Source organism: Giraffa tippelskirchi, chromosome 7, assembly GCF_054371585.1.
Source record: "Giraffa tippelskirchi isolate mGirTip1 chromosome 7, T2T-mGirTip1v1.2.pri, whole genome shotgun sequence".
Lineage (NCBI taxonomy): Eukaryota > Metazoa > Chordata > Mammalia > Artiodactyla > Giraffidae > Giraffa > Giraffa tippelskirchi.
In genome coordinates this window covers 161528529-161552456 of record NC_137281.1, presented here as the reverse complement: position 1 = coordinate 161552456, position 23928 = coordinate 161528529, and the positions used below count along the sequence as shown (strand labels likewise).

Here is a 23928-nt window from a genome sequence, read left to right as displayed (position 1 = left end):
AGGCAAGAACACTGGAGTGGGTTGCCATTTCCTTCTCCAATGTATGAAAGTGAAAAGTGAAGTCGCTCAGTCATGTCCAACTCTTTGCGACCCCATGGACTGCAGCCTACCAGGCTCCCCCGTCCATGGGGTTTTCCAGGCAAGAGTACTGGAGTGGGTTGCCATTGCCTTCTCCGAAAAAACTATATAGATATAGGTATAGGTACATAATGTGTGGCAATGCAGCTTAGTGCAAAGGATTTATGGAGTCAAGCAGATCTGAGTTGAGAATTCTAGCATTTTCTCACCTAAGCCTGTTTCTTCAACCATAAAACAAGAAGAATTAATGGAAATACATAAAAGCCTGTCCACTACAGACTGACATTTAATAACGTTAGTTCCTTTATTTCCTGGGTGTACTGGAAGAGTTAACCTTAAAGTTTTTTTCTTTTGCCATGCCACGTAATTTGTGGGGTCTTAGTTCCCCAGCCAGGGATGGAACCCATGTTCCCTTCAGCGGAAGCGTGGAGTCCTAACAACAGGGAAGTCCCTGATCTTACATTAAAACCCTAACATTTTAATTGACACAAATATATTGATCACACAACGTACTGCGTACTACAAAGATCTTAGACACATGTCCCCGCGTTCTTTCATCTTCCTTTCTTATTTCCTTATTTCTCTGCTTCTTCTTGCTCCCATGATAAGGGTCAGAGTAATCTCAGGAGGTTCCATGAAGATCATAAAACTGATTCTTGAAAAATGTTGGATACAATTTAAACAGAGAAATACCTAAAAGAACATTCAAGGAGATTCCTTCTACCCACTCCAGAGAGGAAAGAAACAATTCATATAATGTGGTGATGTGGTATATGTCCTGATACAACAGGGAATACTTGAACTGTAACTGCATTAAGCAAGGAACTATGTTTTGTGAATGAAGACCTAAGGTTTCTGCATTTTGGCTTCCTTGTAAGAGAATTAACGTTCCCTTTGGCTAAAGTTTGTGTTCCTCTTGGCACAGGCAAGGCATGCGGTAATTTTAGTTTCTCATAATGCTTTAAGTTTCTCTTAAAGTGTTTTCCTTTTTCTGTTCAACTCCAGTGATTTCCACTACTCTGCCTTCCCGCTCACCAATCCATTCATTGCATCATCTAATCTACTGTTGATTCCTTCTGCTGTGTTTTTCATTTCAGTTATTGTATTCTTCATCTGTTTGGTTTTTTTTTATATTTTCTCACTCTGTTAAAAACTTCTAACTTCTCACTCTGCTCGTTCAATCTTCTCCCGAGTTCTCTGAACGTCTTGACACTCATTACCTTGAACCCTCTATTGGGCACGTTGCCCATCTCCATTTCACTGAGCTCTTTGGGGTTTTATCTTGCTCCTTCATCTGGAAGGTACTCCTCTGTTGCCTCCTTTTGCCTAATTTGCTGTTTTGATGTCTAAGTATCCGGTAGGCTGGTGTCACTTCCCAACCATGGAAAAGTGGGCTTTTGGAGATGTCGTATGCATCCCAGCAGCACACTGCCCTCCAGTCATCAGAGCCACGCACTCGAGGGGAGCCCCATGTCTGGGCTGCGTGGGTCGTTATGGTGGTCTATTGGGGGCAGTCTCACAGGTGCGGCTGGCCCCCAGCTCCATCGGTTGCCAGGCCTTTCCTTGTGTGGCGGCTGCTGGCCCCTGGTTCATGAGGCTGAGGGCCCTGGGGCCCGAGGGCTGGGGCTGTCCCGCTGCTGGGTGGGGCTGGACACCGGGGTAGCTAGCTAAGGGGCTGAAGGTGGTGCTGACCTGCTGGGAGGTGAGTCTGGGGCCCAGGAGGTCCCCGGGGCTAGTGATAACCTGCTGACAGGCTGAACAGGGTTCCCGGGGCTCCGATTGTAGGGCCCTGGAGGTCTTAGGGCTGGTGGTGGCCTGTTGGTAGATGCGCTGGGTCCTGGGACAGGGGGCTGCACTGATACAATTCTCTATCTGATGAATCTATTCTAAATATGTCTTCCAACCCATGACTTTCTTTTTCTTTCATTTTTTTTCTTAAATAGTGCCTTTTGAAGAGCAAAGCTTCGATAGTCAAATTTATCTATTTTTCTCTTTATGGTTCATGCTTTTTGTGTCCTCAAGTTCAGTGCAGTTCAGTCGCTCAGTCATGTCCGACTCTTTGCGACCCCATGAATTGCAGCATGCCAGGCCTCCCTGTTCATCACCAACTCCCGGAGTTTACCCAAACCCATGTCCATCGAGTCAGCGATGCCATCCAACCATCTCATCCTCTGTCGTCACTTTCTCCTCCTGCCCCCAATCCTTCCCAGCATTAGGGTCTTTTCCAATGAGTCAACTCTTTGCATGAGGTGGCCAAAGTACTGGAGTTTCAGCTTCAACATCAGTCCTTCCAATGAACACCCAGGACTGATCTCCTTTAGGATGGATTGATTGGATCTCCTTGCAGTCCAAGGGACTCTCAAGAGTATTCTCCAACACCACAGTTCAAAAGCATCAATTCTGCGGCGCTCAGCTTTCTTCACCATCCAACTCTCACATCCATACATGACCACTGGAAAAACCATAGCCTTGACTAGACGGACCTTTGTTGGCAGAGTAATGTCTCTGCTTTTTAATATGCTAAGTTGGTCATAACTTTCCTTCCAAGGAGTAAGTGTCTTTAATTTCATGGCTGCAATCACCATCTGCAGTGATTTTGGAGCCCCCCAAAATAAAGTCTGACACTGTTTCCACTGTTTCCCCATCTATTTCCCATGAAGTGATGGGACCGGATGCCATGATCTTAGTTTTCTGAATGTTGAGCTTTAAGCCAACTTTTTCACTCTCCTCTTTCACTTTCATCAAGAGGCTCTTTAGTTCTTCACTTTCTGCCATAAGGGTGGTGTCATCTGCATATCTGAGCTTATTGATATTTCTCCCGGCAATCTTGATTCCAGCTTGTGTTTCTTCCAGCCCAGCGTTTCTCATGATGTACTCTGCATATAAGTTAAATAAGCAGGGTGACAATATACAGCCTTGACGTCCTCCTTTTCCTATTTGGAACCAGTCTGTTGTTCCATGTCCAGTTCTAACTGTTGCTTCCTGACCTGCATACAGGTTTCTCAAGAGACAGGTCAGCTGGTCTGGTATTCCCATCTCTTTCAGAATTTTCCACAGTTTATTGTGATCCACACAGTCAAAGATCCTCAAAAACCCACACAAATCCAAAGTCACAAATATTTTCTCCTGTGTTGTCATCTAGAAGATTTATAGCTTTACCTTTTACATTTAGGTCCATGATCCAAGTTAATTTTATTTGTTTACGTTGTGAAGTAGCACAAGTTATATACCACCACCACCCACCCCACCACCATAAAGATATCCAGTTGCTTTAATATCTTTTGTTGAAAAGACTTCCCTTTCTTCATTAAACTGCCTTGGCACTTTTGCCAAAAATTAACTGACCATATATCTGTGGGTCTATTTGTGCACTCTATTTCATCCCAGTGATTTATATGCCCATTTTTTTCAATAACTCCACAGTTTTGATTACTGTATCTATATAGTATTATATTACTATATAACAAGCCTTGAAATCAGAGAGTATATGTTCTCCTACTTCGTTCTTTTAAAAATTGTTTTGGCTATTCTAGGTTATTTACATTTCCATGTATTTTGGTATCAGCTTGTCAGTTTCTACAAAAAAATAAAATAACCTTCAAGAGTCTGCCAGAGTTTTTATTGAATCTTATATTAGTTTCCTAGAGCCATTATAGCAAAGTACCAGTATTCTTGCCTGGGAAAACCGAAGGTCAGAGGAGCCTGGGGGACTACAGTCCTATAGTCCACAGTCCTGGGGTCAAAAAAAAGTTGGACACTCCTTAGCAACTAAACACCAACAAAACAAACCACAAGTCCAAAGACTAAAACAACCAAAAATATTCTCTCACAGTTCTGCAGTCTATAAGTCCAAAACTGAGTTGTCCATAGGACCATGCTCTCTATTTGAAGGCCCTAAAGGATTCTTCTTTGCCCTTTTCTTAGCTTCTCGTGCCTGCTGACAATCCCTGGCATTCCTTGGCTTATAAATGCATCACTCCAGTCAAGGCCTCCATCTCCATGTGGCCTTCTTCCCTGTGTCTATGTATCCTAATTTCCTCTTCTTATAAGGACACAAGAAAATGGATTAGAGTCCACTCTAATCCTATAACCCATAACACTTTGTATCGGCACTAATGACTATCAAGAACTCATTGGAAAAAATTTTAAATATGGTCCTTCCTCAAGTAACTTAAAAATTTTGTTGAGAAGACAAAGTTAACATTTAGGAAGCTTTCAGTGAAAAATTAAAAACAAAATAATTTAGAGTGGTTCAAACAATAAATGTTAACTGTGTATAAAAAAGTACATGCCAGGTCAGAAGTCAGAGGGCTTCATGGTCGATGTATCAAAAGGCTGGTGTAACAGAAAAGAGGCAAGAGGCTAAGAGTCAAATAACAGGAACAGAAGCACAGAAACAGGAATTGACATGACACAGAAAGGCAGGCGAGGAGACAAAGGTTAGCAAGGCAACATATCTGGAACAGTCTGGGTCAGTAGACAGTGGGACACGGAGGCCCTCCATGGAAGGCCTTAAAGGCTAGACAGCAGAATTCTGATTTGACACAGTGAGTGACACAAGTACTCCAAAAGTAAGGTAGGAGGGAGATCTGGTTGGCTTAAGGGGGCAGGACTAACTGAAAGAAACAGAGTTCAGGGCAAGGAGACTAGTTAGGACGCTCCTGCTTCCTTTCCAATCAATTCTCTATTCTGCAACCAGAGAGATTTTTTTAAAAATTCAATTTGACCAAGTAACTCCTCTGCATGTTGAATCACTGAGTCTGAGATGCTCAAGGAATCAAAGATGATAACAAAATTTCTAACCTCAGTCTCAATAATGGCTGCATGAGCATTACAGGGACCAGGAAGGCAGGAAAGGGATGCAATCTGGAAAGCAGGCATGAACTCTGTATGGTTTATGAATAACTGGAGGTGGCAATTAAATGACAGTTAGAATTTGGCCAGGTTATGATGGGGAAGGCAAGGGCAGGAATATTCACGTTCAGAGTGTTAGAAGAACTGCACAAGGCTGCTCTTCAAATTACAGAGGCAGGCATCAGTGGAGGAGGAAATGGCAACCCACTCCAGTATTCTTGTCTGGGAAATCCTATGGACAGAGGAGCCTGGTGGACCACAGTCCATGGGGTCACAAAGAGTCGGACACTTTGCGACTAAACAACAATAAAAAGGCAGGTGTCAGGGAGTCAGCTGAGACAGGCATGAGAGGAGTCAACTACACCTGTTTAGAAAAGGACCAGGAAAGGTGGCAAGGGTGGAGTCAGACAACCGGGGCAAAGGGCAAGGCAGGCTGGCTAGAGCTGCGACCAGATCTTAGGCAGGAACACGGACTGAATCCCATCCTGGGAAGAAGGCCGGTCAGAAATAAGGAAGTAGTTGTGGAATAACAGCTAACGTAACACTGATTAAACATTTCTTTTTTTTCTTTTTTAACAATATAGTATGTTCAAAGCATTTAAATGAATGTATTCATTTAAACTTCACAAGAATGAGACAGGTAACTATTACTGTCCTCATTTTACAGATGTGGAACGAAGGCACAGAGAAATTCAGTGACTTGCCCAAGGTTCTACACACATTAAATGGCACAATCAGGACTTGAGATCATGGTGAGTGAGAGTCACTCAGTCGTGTCCGACTCTTTGCGACCCCAGGGACTATACAGTCCATGGAATTCTCCAGGACAGGATACTGGAGTGGGTAGCCATTCCCTTCTCCAGGGGATCTTCCCAACCTAGGGATCAAACCCAGGTCTCCTGCACTGCAGGCAGATTCTTTACCAGCTGAGCCACCAGGGAAGCCCAAGAATACTGGAGTGGGTAGCCTATCCCTTCTCCAGCAGATCTTCCCCACCCAGGAATCGAACCAGGGTCTCTGGGCATTGCAGGTGGATTCTTTACCAACCTAGGTATCAGGGAAGCTCTAAGATCATGGTAGTGAACACTTATTCCGCGCCATGGTTTTTACATATATGCATTTGGTATGTATATGAGCATTGTGTACATACACACACAGTGAAGCTATTTTTTGGGGGGGGGGAGCAATATGTTTCCCACCCTCCTTTCTGGCACATGATCTTTTCCCTGTTCAAGCAAACATAGGTACCGCCTCAGGGAGGATTACTGTTGGCAAAGGGAAAGGAGGTCAGTCATTTACTATTTGGCTTCAAACCTCAAAACTGATTCTTTTTTTTTATCCATTTGTAACAAAACAACAGCTTTGGGAAGGACTTTTTCTATATTCAAACAGCTCTGATTTATCAAGAGCTTGCCTTGGCCCACCATAACTTTGGTACAAGATACACGCTAGAAGAATTCAAGTCAGGATAGGAGAAATAACCCCACCTGGGGAAGAGAAGAAAGGGTCTTTCTCACAGAAAGAGGAAAGAAAAGGCGGCGTGGGTGTCACAGGTCCCCTCCTGGCATGGGCTGAACTGTGTTCCTGCAAACCCACACACCGAAGTCTCAACACCCAGGACCTCAGAATGTGCCCTATTTGGAAATAAGGTCTTTAAAGAGGCAAGTAGGTTAAAATGAGGCCATTGGGGTGGGACCCTAATCCAACACGACTGGTGCCCTTATAAGAGGAGGAAGAACCCCAGGGATGAGGAGCAGACGAGGAAACCGTGTGGCGACAAGGCAGCGAGGAGGCCCTCCGCCGGCCAGGGAGACAGCTCCAGGAGAAACCACCCTGCCGGTGCAGCAGCCTTGGGCTCACAGACTCCAGGACCGTAGGAACATAAATTTCTGCTCTTTTTAGCCAGCCAGTCTGACAAGGCAGCAAGGAGGCCCTCCGCCAGCCGGGGAGACAGCTCCAAGAGAAACCACCCCGCCGGTGCGGCAGCCTTGGGCTGACAGACTCCAGGACCGTAGGAACATAAATTTCTGCTCTTTTTAGCCAGCCAGTCTGTGGCAGCTGTAGACAACTAACACACCGCTCTAGACTGAAACCCGTTAGGGAGGAAGGTTAAAAAAACAACAAGGTAAATATGAGGGGAATTCCAGAGAAGTGGAGCTTGCTTCTCACTTTCAAGGACAATTTCAGGCTCCCTTAAAGAATTTCTGTGTTCTTATGATTGCTGGAGGGAAGGGACAGTTAGGGAGTTTGGGAAGGACATGTACACACTGCCATATTTAAAATGGATCACCAACAAGGGCCTACTGTCCAGCACAGGAAACTCTGCTCAATGTTCTGTGCCAGCCTGGATGGGAGGGAGGTTTGAGGAAGAACGGGTACACATTATACGTATGGCTGAGTCCCTTCACTGTTCACCTAAAACTATTACAACACAGTTAATCGGCTAAACCTCAACACAAAATAAAAAGTTCAAACGTAGAAAAAGAAAGAATTTATGTGTTCTAACAGCCCAGTAACAAACTGAAAATGGGAGGACAGAATAATAAATGGGAAGATATCCAATGTCATCTTTCTGATATCTGTGGAGCAGGGATTTAAAGATTTCCAAAGATAGTCTGACAGTGAGATGGTTGGATGGCATCACTGATGCGATGGACATGAATTTGAGTAGACTCAGGGAGTTGGTGATGGACAGGGAAGCCTGGCATGCTGCAGTCCATGGGGTCGCAGGGAGTCGAACATGACTGAGCGACTCAACTAAACTGAACTTGAAAAAGGGCTGCCTTACCAAAACTCCCTAAACACACATCCTACCTAAGGCAGCTATCTCATCAGGGCAAAGGGAGTTTTGGCTTGGAACATCCATGGAGTGGGCAAGGGTATACAGGGAGGTGATGCCACCTAAGGATCCTGATCTCCAAAAGACTGTGAAGCAAGTACCTAGTCAGGCATCCAAACACCACTATTGATCTTAAGACAAAGTCCCTTGAGGAACCCTCAAACCACATGCAGATTTGAGGCCACTGATCACATTGCCCTGGGGATATAGAAGATTTAACCTACATCTCAGACACGACTGTGACAATGAGAATCTTAATAGTCAGGATACCTTAGTTAAGCTGTAACTAAGGAACTCTCAACGTGACTGGCTTACACAACACAAATTTTTTAAACTTTGCTTATTTATTTGTTTTTGGCTACGCTGGGTCTTCAGTGCTGTCTGGCTTCTCTCTAGTGGGGCCAGCAGGGAATCCCTTCCCATTGCGGTGCTCGGGCTTCTCCTGCTGCGGAGCACAGGCTCTGGGTGCACCCAGAGGTTTCAGGAGCTGCGGTGCGCGGTCTTGGTAGTTGCAACTCCGGGCTCTAGAAAACAGGCTCAGGAGTTGTGGTTGCATGGGCCTAGTTTCTCCGAAGCATGTGGGACGTTCCCGGGTCACGGACTGAACCCATGTCTCCTGCATTGGCAGGCAGATTGTCTACCACTGAGCCACCAGGGAAGCAGTGAAGCCCCAGGAATTTTTCTTTATTTCACATAACAAGTGCCAATATACTATTGTAACACTCCACTCTGCCAACTTCAGTGCCTCAGCCATTCCTTAGCTAACTTTTCTGGCACTCTGGTTACCCTGATTTCAGGTATCACATGGTGAAGCAACAGCATCTGGCAAAAGAGACCGACTGCCTCTTCAAGTGTGACTCTTTGAAGAGTACTGCTCAGGTACTTTGTAGAATGTCCCTGAATGTGAGTTTGTCTGATGCTTTCTTATGCTTAGACTGGGGATTTTTGATTTGGGGGAAGAATATCATTGAGGTGCAAGTATGACTCTTTTAAGGAGCAAGGAAGCTTCCCCTCGCAACTCAGCTCCTTCCTAAACTAAGCACTGGGAATAATGAAATTACCATAATCAGTTCAGACCAATCAGGACACAACCCTAAGTCATCAGGAAGGATATATACCAAACCAAGGGGATACAAATGACTACTGAAGGGGTCAGCACCAGTGTGTGCTATAGGTAAAAACCCTGAAAGGCAGAGAGAGCTTTTACTTTAAAGAGACTACACTAACATGAATAGACATTAAAACAAGTCTAGTTTAAAAAGGAAGACACTTTTGTCAATTTACTTGTTTCTCCAACATTATCACCATCCAGAAGGATTTTAGATCATTTACACATGATAAATCTCTCTTCTCAGCTCTTGAGGGAGTAGCAGGAATAAAGGAAACACCTCTAAAAGACAAATTTCATCTACAGCTCATGTAGATACCTAGGGCAACATTTCCCAAACTAGTGTGCTTTGCTACATTCTTCTGCACCATGGTAACAAGTAAGCCATGAAAATAGTAATCTGTGATCAAATTAACTGATAGAGACTAAGTTAAACAAAATTAAACAGGCTTCTTTACTAACGCATCTCTCAGAGCCTTTATATGCTAGCAGGATTATAAATTTGAAGAGGAGGATATACTACTTACACTGTTTAACATTTTCCTCCAAAAAGAAGGTTTTCCATTTTTGTCCTGACCATCTATGAACAATTACTAGGACAGTATTCTGTTCAACACCACCTTGAGAAATACTGCTGTAAGCGGAAAACAAAGACTCAAGAATATAGTTTATTATTAGCCAGTTGGGGGGAGGGGGAAATCAGCAAAAAATAAGTATACTGAAGAAGGTAGGAAGCAAATCCAGAGAATTCAATGATAAAGAGGCAAGAAAGGAGATAGTTCCCAAAATGTTAGAGACAATCAGTTATTGAGAAATTGAACAGAATAAGAATAAAAATGCTTTTTGATTTGACCAGTAAGACTGCCATTTGTGACCTTCAAGAAAATAGCTTCAGAAAAGAGGAGGAAAGAAGGATGGTATACAGAATGAAAAAGATTAGGATGGGGATGAAAAAAGAAATGCATGAAACATTTATAGACCACCAATAACTAGAGTTTAGCAGTGAAAGTAAAAACAAAGACATTGGTTGACTGGGAGAATGGAGTATATGGAAGAATACAAAAAATTTTAGAACAGCGAATACCTACATATGGTTGAAGGTAAAAGTGAAAACCTACTGAAAGAAACTGGTAATCACAGTCCAGTAGATGGAAGAAATGGAATCCAGAGTATAAATCACTAGAAAAGACTTATCTTTCTTTCCAGATTGTAGAGAATTTGAATAGTAATGCTTAACCATTCAAGTCTGAAGATCTCCTTTTAATACTCCAAAATTTCATGGATATCTGTTTATTCCACCCCAGAGAACTTTTCAGTCTACAGAGTTCAGTGTGTAGCATAAGTTTGCTGATCTGTTGCTCCTCTCGGAAGCTATGTTATCGTGAAGGTGTGGGCTATCGAAAAGCACTTACATCAAGTGTTTTTGTGGGCCTCAATCTTCACGAAATAAGAAATCAAGTAGAGGTTGGTGACAATAAGGAAACTGGGAGCTCAGGAGATTTTAATTTATAATGATTAACTGTAAATAATTGACATACAAAATAAAAACTTATAATGGGAACACACACAGACACACACAAAAACACTGTGAAGATTACCAGAAGAGGGTCCAGAAAGAAAGGTGTCTATTACACTTACCCCACCCAGAAGTTCTCACAGGCCCACCAACAAAAAGTGCATAGGTCGTTAAGTTCCCAACATGCTGGTGAGAACAAAGACTCCTCAGCATGGGTCTAGTTACAGTCTAGCTTTAAACTTTCACAACTGAAACTTAGGCTTTCCAACACTAACCCTAAGAGTTAAGCATACAAAATTGTGTTTTTATTTTCTTTCAAGTTCAACTAGGACAATGACATGAGATTCTGTTGCTTAGAATGTTATTTTTAGAGTCTATCTTTTGGGTTAATTTCACTAACAATTCAAATTGAGTACATAATTTTGGATTATCTATGTCCAAGTCACAAGTGTGGCTCATATGTGGCTCCACAGCCCACCTATAAAAATATTTTGATCACAAAAAAAGGCAGTAATTCTGATTCTTTAACTGCTTAATACTTAACCCTATTTTAAGAGAAATTAGACTGAATAAAAAATATATGGTGATCGCCATAAATAGAAGGGTTAGAGGAGGCCACATTCTTTAAATAAAGAAATTAATAATGACCAGTGCGCACGGAATAAAGGACAGGGCAGCAATACTCACGCCAAATCCGGCAGTCTCCAGCCCTGTGTACCTGTAGACACAAGGCGGCCGCCACACAGACAGGCCAGATCAGCACAACTGCCAGCTCAGCAGCCCGGCTTGGGGAAAAGGCGGCATCCACGGAGGCCACCCTTGAGAACCAAACACAGTTTCGTCTGGCAGGGACCAGAAAACGTGGCCGTGGCGAATCAGTTAAAGCCTGACAGAAACAGGGTTGTTAGCGGCAAGGGGAGCCTCCAAGGCTGCGACTCTGGAAGGCAGAGGCAGCCACGGCCGCGCGAACACCCCCGCCACGGAGCTGAAGGAAACTAGGGGGTCTGGCGGAGGCGGCTTCGTGCTTACCTTGTCATCCTCGCATCTCTTCCCCAGGCCCTCCCGGGCCTGCAGCCGGCTGCTGAGGCGGCCGTAATCGGCCTCCTTCTGGTCAATCTGTTTCTTGTGCGAGTCCACCAAGAGCAGGAGGTCCGAATTGCGCTTCTCCAGGCGCCCGCGGGCCACCTCGGTGCGCTGGACCTGGCCCTGCAGCTCCGCCACCTCCTCCTGCAGCAGGACGTGGCGTGAGGAGATGCTCCAGTAATTGAAGGCGAGCACCGCGATCACCACCAGCAGGACCGCCAGAACCAGAGAGGGCAGGCGGCCGGCCCGCCGGTTCGCCCCGAAGCCCACCATGGGGCCGAAGCAGGCCGCGCCCCGGAGCCTCGGCGCCGACACCTGCGGGCAGAAGCTCAGGCCGCGGCTGAGGAGCTGCCCGGCGGACGCGGCCCCAGGGCCGGCACAGGCTGGAGGCCGGCCGACGCGCCCGCCCGCGAGCCGGAGAAGGGGGCGGGGCCGCCAGGCGCAGGCCCCTCCCCGCCCCCCCCCTCAAAGCCGGCCGAGGCGCGGTCCCTAGGCTTTCCTCCAGACCCTGCACCCGCGGGGCGGAACCCGGAGAACCCGGCGCCCGCACCGCAAGCCCGACACCTCAGGGTGAGGAGGCGGGGAAAGAAGCCGGAAGGGGGTGGGCCTAATATGGCCCCGCCCATCGGCTGGTCCGGGTCGCCAGGGGAGTCATTCCTAGTTTCCGTCGACGCTTCCTCTTCTCGCGAGAAAGTAGACTTCTCTCGGTGCTCGCAGCCTTGTCTCGCGAGGGTTATCTCTGTGTGGAAGTGTATGGTCGTTTTGGCTGGGTGAGCTCTTGTGCCTGAACCGGAATCCCTTCGGCTTTTACCTGGTTAGTGTCAGACTTTATTTTGAGGGGCTCCAAAATCACTGCAGATGGTGATTGCAGCCATGAAATTAAAAGACGCTTACTCCTTGGAAGGAAAGTTATGACAAACCTAAATAGCATATTTAAAAGCAGAGACGTTACTTTGCCAACAAAGGTCCGTCTAGTCAAGGCTCTGGTTTTCCAGTGGTCATGTATGGATGTGAGAGTTGGACGGTGAAGAAAGCTGATGCTTTTGAACTGTGGTGTTGGAGAAGACTCTTGAGAGTCCCTTGGACTGCAAGGAGATCCAACCAGTCCATCCTAAAGGAGATCAGTCCAGGGTGTTCATTGTAAGGACTGATGTTGAAGCTGAAACTCCAATACTTTGGCCACCTGATGCGAAGAGCTGACTCATTGGAAAAGACCCTGATGCTGGGAAAGATTGAGGGCAGGAGGAGAAGGGGACGACAGAGGATGAGATGGCTGGATGGCATCACCGACTCGATGGACATGGGTTTGGGTAAACTCCGGAAATTGGTGATGGACAGGGAGGCCTGGCGTGCTGCGATTCATGGGGTCGCAAAGAGTCAGACACGACTGAGCGACTGAACTGAACTGAACCCTTGACCCACGGTCTAGGCCCTCTGAGTTTTCGGTTTTGAGGACGTCTGAGGCTGCTGCCGCTATGTAGGGAAAACAGGTGAGCTGCGGGCAGAAGGGGCGACAAAAAGGATCTTGTACTTGCTTCAGTAGAGTTTCTCGCTTGTGCCGACATTGTGAAGAGAAAACAACCACCGAAAAAAAACGACCATGAAATAGCAGCGGCCCAAATATTACGGAGAAAAGCAAGAAGAACTAGAATTAAGCTTTATGAATGAAAGTGGTGGTGCCAGCCTGGTTTCCAACGTTACTGCTTTCACCCTGAGGGAAAGAACTTCAGAAAGGGTGAGCTTTTAGAAACTTCCTAAACTCGCTGCTGCTTTTCCTTCGAGCTAGGCTTCCAAGTAGAAAGTCCAGAAGCTGCCCGCAGTGAGTAATAACTCTTGTTGTTACTGATAGCAAGCACATTCTAGGAGAGAAATAATAGCGCTCTTACAAATTGTTTCTGCACGCTTTGTTGTTTAGTCGCCAATTCGTGTTCCATTCTTTGGGACCCCATGGACTGTAGCCCTCCTGGTTCCTCTGTCCATGGAATTTTCCAGGCAAGAATATTGGGAGTGGGTTGCCATCTCCCTTCTGCAGGGAAACCTCCTGACCCAGGGATTGAACCAGTGTCCCCTGCCTTGGCAGACAGATGCTTTACCATTTGAGTCACAAGGGAAACCCTTTTCCACATTATCCTCTCAGCAGCACAGTTTTAGGGATGAGGAATCGAAAGCACAAAGATGTCCCAGAAACTTTCTCAAAGTCCCGTATCTTGAGCCAAAATTAGGCTTGAATTCGGATCATTGGTGTCTAACATCATTGCTCTTTGTAGTTATAATAGGCTTCCAGGCTAACTGTTGCTATATGTTTGGCTTTAATTAAAATGATGCAGAAAAAGCTCCTACTTCTTTTTGTTTTTTCTGCATATTTTACTTTGCCCTTGCATGAAAGTTTTAAAACTTTATTGGCTCTATCCTGTTTAAGGAGAAGGTGGTGCTGATTTATTTTTTTCAGACCCCAGGTTCAAGAACATACATGAGCATAAAGCCCCCCAAATGCAAAAACTTTGGTATTTTCATTGAGATCAAAGTGGTATGATTCTGAGGCAGGAAGACTTGTCATAGAATAATTATTCTGTGCTTCCTATCCATTTAAAAATTAAAGTTACATGCCTAATAGTCCTAGAGTAGCCTGGAAAAATTATTGAACCCTTGAAGAGTGATGAGAAATCACCCACAGATACAAAAAATAAAAACACCAAAATTATTAATATTTACTTCACATCAAGCTTGAGTCCTTTGCTCTGGTTTGGTGAGATCCAAGAAAGGACAACCTCGAAGGACAACCAGACTTTGGCAAAAAAAAAAGCAAGACAAACACGGGAAATCCTTGATCATAACGGATTCCCCTGTCCTTTCCTCAGTTTTACATCGGCCTTGCTGTGCTTCGCCTAGCAATTGAAAATTAATCTGTAAAGTGATGTTAACTGCTTAAGATGTTACTCTTTCTTTATAGAAAGTGTTTTCATTTTTATATGAGATTCTGGCATGTAAAAGTATGTTATTACTGTCACATTCACATACATTTTTTCATCAGGTGCTTAACTCTTTGCTAGATGTGGAAGTAACTTGCCCAGAGTCATACATCTAGGAAGTGGCAGGGCTGAAGCTGGAAAACCAATCCTCTTTCCACCCTTCCCCAAGGGAAGAAAACTTTTTTTTAATCTGCTTTGATGGTTACCTCTTCAAGCTCTTCTCCCTGTTAAAAAGCCCAAACCAGATGTCATCAAGACAGTGTATAAGTGCTGTGTTGAGGGGTTTTCCAGGTGGCTTAGTGATAAAAATCCTTGTGCAATGCAGGAGATGTAGGTTGGATCCCTGGGTCAGGCAGATGCCCTGAAGAAGAAAATGGCAACCCAGGCCAATATTCTTGCCTGGAAAATCCCATGGACAGAGGAGCCTGGCAGGCTACAGTCCATGGGGGTTGTGAAAGAATACATCTGACAAAGTGGCTCTGTTACCGAAACCACTTGGCTCCCAGGGGGAAGAAAGGCTATTTCATGTTCTCTCTTTTCCCTTGTCTCACGGTCAAGCCATTCATCTTCAAAAGTAGAAGCTTCCCTAAAACTAGAGCTCTCGAGTCAGGAGTCATTACATTTCTCCAGATAAGCTCATAAAGTAAAGTTAGTCCTGTAAAGGCTTCTATGTACTGTTTGGATCCTCTAGATAGTCTCGACCACAATTGGGACTGTTTGAAATTCTACCGAGACTGAGGCAACCCCTCCTAGAAGGGTGCCCTGATTTTCAGCCTGTTCAGTTGGGAGCCCCAGATACAGGGGCAAAGTAAGAGGACAGGAGGCAGCTGAAGTTTTTACACCCAAATCTGCACCCTTAGGACACAAGTCTGGCATGTCTCACAGAGCAACACATAGGGGACTTTACCCATTTCTCTTGTTTTCTACAGAACTGGTCAAGTTGTAAAACAGTATCATAATTAAGACCCTTCAACCAGCCAGTGTCCCCCATCTTACAAAGGATACTGTGGCCATTCAGTATCACAGAAGAAAATCAGGCGTGTCTTTTTAAATTCTGGGGATCAAAGTTGTCCCAGTTTTTTAAAATACATTTTAAAGGAGTGGTTCTGGAACTGTTAGCTCCCATCTGTAAGAGCGAAAAAAGTGGCATCCACAGCCGTGGCTTCTTTCCACCACAGGCGTCCCTCCCTGCTCTAGAAGGGGGTGTAGATAGACTCTCCACCGAAGCTTTCCTTCCCTGGTTGGACTTAGTCTGTCCCTTAGTTGTCCCTCCCGGTTCTACCACCGAGGCGGGGTGGAGATGCACCAGGGGTAGACCTGATGGCATCCCAGATTGAGTTCTCGTTCCTCACCACAGAGACCTCTGTTTGATTTGTCTGATGCCACCCGGGGTGGAGCCGAGTAGCCTTCCGATCCTAAGCTAGGACCTCTCTCTCTCGGGGAAGCGTCCCTCTTGGGTGTGCCTGCGCACATTCCTGAATACAGTCCTGACCACGGGAGAAGTGCTGAGTCAGAAAGGGACGAGCCGCAGCCAGGTGTCCCTTCGGAGCGTCACCACGCCAGCATGAGCGAGAGCAAAAGAGATGGTGAGGGGCTGGCCAGGGAGGGAAAGAGCAATTTTGTCCTCGCGTTGTTAGGGCCACTCCTTCCAGTTCGCTCCCACAGATTCCACAGATTCCACAGAAAGAACATCTAAGGAGTTGGGACACAAGCCACTGGAGAGCCTCCTCTGGTCCACTAAGCTACCGTTACCAAAGGAAGAAGCCCGCTGTGCTTCCTGAGTTAGCTTTAACCTGAGAGATTCTCTTGGAGCTAGAGCTCCATCTAGCTTCCAACTGCTAGCGAGGCTCAGCACTTCCTGACTACCGATCCAAGTTTGGGACCTAAGTAAGAGTGCACAGTAACAGCACAGATCACAAGTCCCTTGAGAGTCTGTGATCCGACAGATTAGGTAGTAGTTCTGAGTCTTTTAGTAAAAGAAAAGAAGAAAAAGTATAAGGAAGCAAAAACAAACTTATAAATAGGGTAATCATAATGTTTATCGCATATGGTCATTGTGTGAATTAAATGAGTTAATACAGCAGTGCTTAGAACAGGCACTTAGCAAATATTCAATAAATGTAGCTATTACTGTGCTCACTTTGGCAACACACATACTAAAACTGGAACAATGCAGAGATTAGCCTGGCCTCTGTGCAAAGATGACACGCAAATTCGTGAACCATTCCATAATTTTTTGTGGAGACATGGATGGACCTAGAGACAGAGTGAAATAAGAGAAAAACAAATGCCATATATTAACACATATATGAGGGATCTAGAACAATGGAATAGATGATCTTATCTGCAAAGCAGAAGTAGAGACACAGACAAAGAGAACAAAGGTATGGATACCACAAGGGAAAGGAGGGGTGGGAGCAATCAGGAGATTGGAAGTGACAGACAGACATTATTGACAGTATGTATATAAAGCAACTAATGAGAACATTCATTAGAGCACAGGGAACTCTCCCTGATACTGTGGTGACTTAAATGCAAGGGAAGTCAAAAGAGGGGATATATGTATATGTATAGCTAATTAACTTTGCTGTACAGTGGAAACTAACACAACTTTGTAAAGCAACTACAACCCAATAAAAATTAATAAAAATAATGTTGCTACTACTGTTGCTATTACTGTGGCAGTGGTTTTCAGTTTGTGGTGGGGGCAGGAATGAATCTATTTGTTCACTAACCTTTGTCTATATATTGAATAAATAATTTCTGCATAATCTCACCCCTTTTTTTTAAGAAGTCTGAGGTGCTATGGTGATGAATAAAATAAAAACTTATTTAAAATTACTAGTGATTTATAACCTTTTCCATTATATATTTTCATCAGTGAACACTAAACATATAATTGCTATCACATGAGTATAAACTATCTGTACAGTCTCCGACGTCATAAAAGATATTCTTAGAGTCAAAATATTGGTAAACTCAAACCTAAAGGGCTGTGGCTTTAGTAAGACTGCAACCTAGCATCTATCAGCCTTTCCAGCCTTATTTTTTCCCTATATCCTATGCCCTAGCTCTAAGGATATCCTGTTTTTCAGGCTATATCATGTCTCTGACCCTTTGTTTGACTATTTCATATTGGAATGCTTCCCCAACTTACTTTCTTTTTTCATTACCATTTATTGATGAATTTCTCCATTATTAATAATAGTAATACAAATCTCTCAGATACCCATATGATCACAATTATATTATTACTATAATTGTTGATTGAGAAAATACTCACTTGAAAATTTTATTATGAAGTGAGTAATCTTCTAAATGAATATAATTTTTTTATTGAAATATAGTTGATTCACAACATTGCATTAGTTTAAGGTATATAGCAATGTGATTCAGTTATATATATTTTTCAGATTATATTATGTTACAGGTTATTACAAGATATTGAATGTAATTCCCTGTGTTATGCAGTAAATCCTTGTTGCTTATCTATTTGATGTATAGAAGTTTGTATCTATTAATCCCATGCTCCTAATTTGTTTCTCCTTCCCTCTCCCTTTGGTAACCATAAGTTTGCTTTCTATATCTATGAGTCTGTTTGTTTCGTATATAGATTCACTTGTATTATTTTTTAGATTCTATGTATAAATGATATCACACAGTATTTGTGTTTGTCTGACTTCACTATAATATTCCCTAGGTCCATCCATGTTGCTGCAAATGGCAATATTTCATTTTTTATGCTGAGTAATATTCCATTGTATATATGCACATATATACATACCACAGGCTTCCCAGGTGGCGCTTATAGTAAAGAACTTGCTTGCCAATGCAGGAGACATAAGGGACATGGGTTTGATCCCCAGGTTTGGAAGATCCCCTGGAGGAGGGCATGGCAACCCATTCCAGTATTCTCGCCTGGAGAATGTCATGGACAGAGGAGCCTGGTGGGCTCCAGTCCATGGGGTCACAAAGAATCGGACATGATTTACCTGGTGCCTGGAACAGTGGCCAGGGTGGGCAATGTCCACTCGTCTGGCTCACTTTGGCCACTGTTGGTCTGGCATGCGTGCTAAGTCATGTCTGACTCTTTGCGACCCCGTGGACTGTAGCTCTCTAGGCTCCTCTGTCCACAGGATTCTCCAGGCCAGAATACTGGAGTGGATTGCCATGCTCTCCTCTAGGGAATCTTCCTGACCCAGGGATCGAACCCATGTCTCCTGTGTCTCCTGCAATGGCAGGCGGGTTCTTTACCACTAGCGCCAGCTGGGAGGCCCAGAAGAACTTGTCAAAGCCCGGAGCAAGGGACCTGGGCAGAAGCACCACGCTGGCTGCTGGACCCTTGGGTTTGCTGAGAAAAGGGAAGAACGCAGTCTGTTCCTTCTTGTAGAGCCTTTATAATTCAGCTTTTGATGGAAGCATAACACATACAGAAAAGTGCACCTACGTGTATGGCTTAATGAACTTTCATGAGATGAACAGACCCATGGAACCAGCATCCTGGTCAAGACACAGGGTGTTGCCAGCATCCTAGAACCTCCCCCACCATGGCCCTTTCAGTCATCCCCCTCCACACCCCCCCATGAGGGTAACCACTACCCTGACTTCTAAAACCACAGATTACATTTGCCTGTTCTTCATACGTGTTCATCCCGTGAATCATACAGTATGTGTCTTTTAAGGCCGTGTTTCTTTGTTCACCGATAGTGGGTTCATCTCACTGATGTGTGGTCCACTCCTTGTTCAGTCGCTCAGTCATGTCCACCTCTTTGTGACCCCATGGATGGCAGCACGCCAGGCCTCCCTGTCCTTCACCATCTCCCAGAGTTTACTCAAACTCATGTCCTTCAAGTCCGTGATGCCATCCAACCATCTCATCCTCTGTCGTCCCCTTCTCCTGCCCTCAATCTTTCCCAGCGTCAGGGTCTTTTCCAATGAGTCAGCTCTTCAAATCAGGAGGCCAAAGTATTGGAGGGTCAGCTTCAGCATCAGTCCTTCCAGTGAATATTCAGGGTTGATTTCCTTTAGATACACTCATGACCACACTGCTTTTATCCCAAACTGTTGCTGACGGACATTAGGATCCTTTCCAGCGTAGGGTTTTTACAAATGGTGCCATGGGGAACACTTTAGTGTGTGCATTTTGGGCACACACATGCCTGTGCTGTTTGGCACACACCTACAAGGGTAGGAAATATACTTGCTCAGCTTTAGTAGATACTGCTAAGCAGCTTCCAAAGTGGTTGTGATACTGACCAGGGTTCTTGGCCTTCCCTAGTCAACAGAAATTGATGAGGCCAGGCCAAGACATTCAGGCAAGGCTTTATTGGGGTTCCTGTGGTTGCAGGAGGGAGCAAAGACAAGTAACAGGTCCCTTTGCCTGCTCCCTGAGGCCAAGTGAGCTGGTTCCTCGTATGGGGTGAGGGTGGGGGTGTGTCCAGGGGTCAGCAGGATGGTGGCTTCAGTGTTCTGCCCACCTCTTTATGGTGTTGAGTGCAGGGGGCATGTGAAGTACCCTGCTTTTGCTCCCGAGACACAATTTTTGCTCCCAGCTCTTTAGAAGTGGCAGTTGGGTTTTTGGTCTTTTTTCTATTTTTTGCCCAGAATTTATCCCAGCTGCGCATGCACGCAGTTGTTTTTAGTCCATGTAGTTTCTTTGCATCCGGTTGCTTAAGGAGACGTTTGTCCAGGTGCAAGCACTCCAGCACTCCAGCACAGGGTCCTAGGTCCCTGCCTGTCTCGGTTTTACCGACTGACATTCCCACCAGGGTCGTAGAGTTGGTTGCCCCGTATCCTCTTCAACGTTTGGCATTGCCTGCCTTTTTCCTTCCAGCCTTCCCAGTGACATCGGATGGTGATGTTAATTGCGTTGCCCTGACGAGTCATGCAGATGAGTGCCTCTTGTATGTTTCACTGCCCCTGTGGGTACCCTTTCTGGGAAAGAGACGGTGCACATGGTTTTTGTCTGGGCAGGTTCTTAACTGAGCAGGCTCGTAGAAGCCTTGACTCCCTCCAAAGAGACAGTCTTAGAGGAAGATCGCCCCGCCACGCCTACCACGTGCACGCCACATTCTCCTATGGGGACAACCAGCCCGTCTCTGGAATGGGAAGTCCTTTGCTTCTGGAGGCAAACAAACCGGGTTTGAATCCCAATTCTGCCTCTGACCAGTGCAATGACCCTGGGCTTGGTTTTGCCATGGATTAGATGGCAGTAATCATACTTACCTCAAAGAGAACTCCGTGAGTCCTTTCCTATACGCAAATTACCCAACCCATGGGGGTTCAGAAAGTAGGGGCTGGAGTTACATTCATTCAGCAAATCTTGTGAGGACGTTTAGAATTACTGTACAGGGTTTCCCTGGGGGTCCAGGGGTCCCAGTGAAGGGGTGCAGGTTCAATCCCCACTCAGGGAACTAAGACCCCACACGCCACATGGCATGGCCAATAAAAACAAGATGATGGCGCAGAAGCATCCCTACTGGCTCAAACGGTAAAGAACCCGCCTGGAATGCAGGAGACCTGGGTTCAATCCCTGCGTTGGGAAGATCCCCTGAAGAAGAGAATGGCTATCCATTCCCGTATTCTTGCCTGGAGAATTCCATGGACAGAGGAGCCTGGCGGGCTACAGCCCATAGGGTCGCACAGAGTCGGACATGATTGAGCGACTAACACATTTTCAAGGTACAGAAGAAATATTTAATGGCATTAAAAGAAGTTTAGGATGTATCATTAAAGGAACATTACTAGGTAAGAAAATAGTAGTCTCAGCATATTCTCCTTTTTAAAGAAGATAAGAGAAAGAACTGGAAGGAAACACATCATCATGTTCATCATGGTTATCTCCACTGACAAGATTGTGGGTGATTTTAATCTTTTTTATGCTTTCCTTAATATGCTAAAAATTATGCAATAAACAGGTGTCAATCTGTAACTGGAGGAAAAACAAATAAGAAAAGTTATGTTTCCAAAAAAGGCTATTTCTTTTAAAAAGAAGATCACCCCAAAGAAAACATAATTGTTCTCTTGGAGAAATAATCTTGGTGACAAATATCCTAAATGCCAGACTTGCTCTATCAACGTGTGGACATTTCTTTTTTGCAGTAATATTTATCAGTTAATATTTTCTGAACACTTATTATATGCCAGACTGTCTGTGCTAAGAAATTTATGTGTGGAATCATCTGTACTTTATACAAGAAGCGAGTAAGGCTCAGAGAGATGGAGGGACTTTCCCAGGTCACTGCTGGGCTGCGGGCCCCCCCCCCCCCCCGCCATGGGTCCACCACCACCTCGGGCACCTTCCTCCTCGGGGATGAAGTCATGAGGCAGATGCAGTCCTCTGCAGGGAGAGTCTGGGACTGGCTCCCACTCTGACTGCCTGGAACTCATTACTTCAAAGCCTGCAGTGCCTGCCAATGCTACAGACTTTCCAGAGAAGGAGAAGGACACCCCCGCTGCCGAAAGCCCAAGGAAGCTGGCTGCATGGATCAACCAGCGCGTTCCAAAAATAATCTAGAGTGAGTGGAAGGGAATTCAGCCAGCCCGGAGGCCTCCCAGCCCCTAGCCAGCCCTTTCTTACCTCTGAAGCCTGTTTCCAGAGCAGACTGGATAACTACCATAAATCACGAGGTAAATAAAATTTACATCTAGCAACACTCACCCCTACTCATGCTGGACGTGTTTCTGATGTTTGGTTTCTTTTGTAGAATCAAACTCCCTATGGCAGAGGGAAGGCAGGACGTCAGGTGGAATGTGAAGGTCGCTACGCCATCCCTGAATGGGCCACGGAGGGCCTGGGGCACGGACAGAGAGGGGCAGATGAGAGCCCACCGCTCCGGGAAGGGGCGGGGTCAGCATCGGGACCGCCTCCCAGCCCGTCCAGGGCCGCTCCTGGCGCTGCTCTGGGACGGCTGCTGCTGGCAGCAAGCTTCCCCCCTACGCTCGCCCCTCATGCCTCCGTTTCTAAAGAGAAACCCCTGATACTTCAAGAGCTTTGCTCATGCCCTTGGCCTGGCCTGGAATGTCCTCCCTGCCTCTCTCCCGAAGGTCTTTCCATTCCTCAGAACGGGTTCAGAATCTTCTGCCTCCACGAAGCATCCAACAGGCTCACACTGGCTGGTGCTGGGCTGCCTTGCCACCAAAGCATTCTTTGAGCCACTGGTTTTGGTCTGCAGTTACAATTGGCCGGATGATCTACTTGACTCTGAATCCTGTTTTTCTCCCCCAGGGAGACCCCCGAGTGCCTAGAGGGCAAGATTACACTTTAGGACTCTTCCACTGGCCCCGAAGTGCTTCTCACAGCCTGAGCACACAGCACACACCAAACGTGCTTATGGGAAAGTGAAGAAATGAGTCAATGCCATGTGCAATCACAAAGCAATTAACAGGCTGGATTTTCTGTCTACATATGACTTCTGTTGTTTAGATCTGGGTCCTAGAAAGTAGAGATTTTATGTTTTCTTCTTTATATAACCTTCTCACCACTGCTATAGACACAGTGTCTTACACAGATTTTTGGTGAATGAATACATACTGTAAATTTAAAAATAGATAGTCTCAAAGCTCCAGGAAATTACACTCCAAAAGTAATTCTACAAATTGACTTCTTATATTCTGGAAAGAGGTGTCAATGTGGCAGCAAAATTTAGGGCTAGATAGCTACACTGTGTTGGCCTTCAAGGCACAGCCCATGTCTTCCTCATATAATTATACCGTATGCCTAGCATAGTGTCTGGCACAAAAGTGAGTTGACAGGTGTTTGTTGAATGACTGACTGACTGCAGAATGGATAAAAGTAGAATTAAAGAGCAGTATCCATGGTGAAGGTTCTGTATAAGCTTGATTTCCCACAATTCTTTTCATCTACAGTGAAGAACCCGATGGAATTCCAAATCACCAATGAGTTGTTTTCAACTCTAACCTCCCAGATAGAAGATCATGTAAACCCCATTGCCATTTTCATGAAGAATTCAAGATTTTATAAAATCTCTAACAAACAAAATATAAAAAATACTGCCTTGGAAGGTGGTGGTGGTGTTCAGTTGCTCAGTCGGTGTCTGACTCTTTGTGACCCCATGGACTGCAGCACACCAGGCCTCCCTGTCCATCACCAACTCCCAGAGTTTACTCAAACTCATATCCATCGAGTCAGTGATGCCATCCAACCATCTCATCCTCTGTCGTCCCCTTCTCCTCCCACCTTCAATCTTTCCCAGCATCAGGGTCTTTTCAAATGAGTTGGCTCTTTGCATCAGGTGGCCAAAGTACCGGAGTTTCAGCCTCAGCACCAGTCCTTCCAAAGAATATTCAGGATTGATTTCCTTTAGAATTGACTCGTTTGATCTCCGTGCAGTCAAAGGGACTCTCAAGAATCTCCAGCACCACAGTTCAAAAGCATCAGTTCTTCAGCACTCAGCCTTCTTTAGAGTCCACCTCTCACATCCTTCCATGACTACTGGAAAAACCATAGCCTTGACTAGAT

The 23928-nt window shown here is 45.3% G+C and overlaps 2 protein-coding genes and 1 non-coding gene across 4 annotated transcripts in view; 2 read left to right on the top strand and 1 right to left on the bottom strand.

The window, feature by feature from the left end:
- Nucleotides 1-11894, bottom strand: part of LOC145513905 (protein GOLM2) — a 77610-nt gene extending 65716 nt beyond the window's left edge. For both annotated transcript variants that reach the window (XM_081510917.1, XM_081510919.1), the window contains exon 1: nucleotides 11425-11894. In XM_081510917.1, the coding sequence (XP_081367043.1) occupies nucleotides 11425-11751 (327 nt within the window). In that variant the 5' untranslated portion in view covers nucleotides 11752-11894. The remainder of the gene's footprint in view (nucleotides 1-11424) is intronic.
- Nucleotides 11895-12221: 327 nt separating this feature from the next.
- On the top strand, nucleotides 12222-23470 carry LOC145513907 (uncharacterized). Its single transcript, XM_081510920.1, has 2 exons — nucleotides 12222-13213; nucleotides 22154-23470. The coding sequence occupies exons 1-2, from the start codon at nucleotides 13139-13141 to the stop codon at nucleotides 22598-22600; spliced, it is 522 nt and encodes a 173-aa protein (XP_081367046.1). The 5' UTR covers nucleotides 12222-13138; the 3' UTR covers nucleotides 22601-23470.
- Nucleotides 16580-16683, top strand: LOC145515935 (U6 spliceosomal RNA). Its single transcript, XR_014061139.1, has one exon. It is a non-coding gene; the product is annotated as a U6 spliceosomal RNA (small nuclear RNA).
- Nucleotides 23471-23928: the final 458 nt, after the last annotated feature.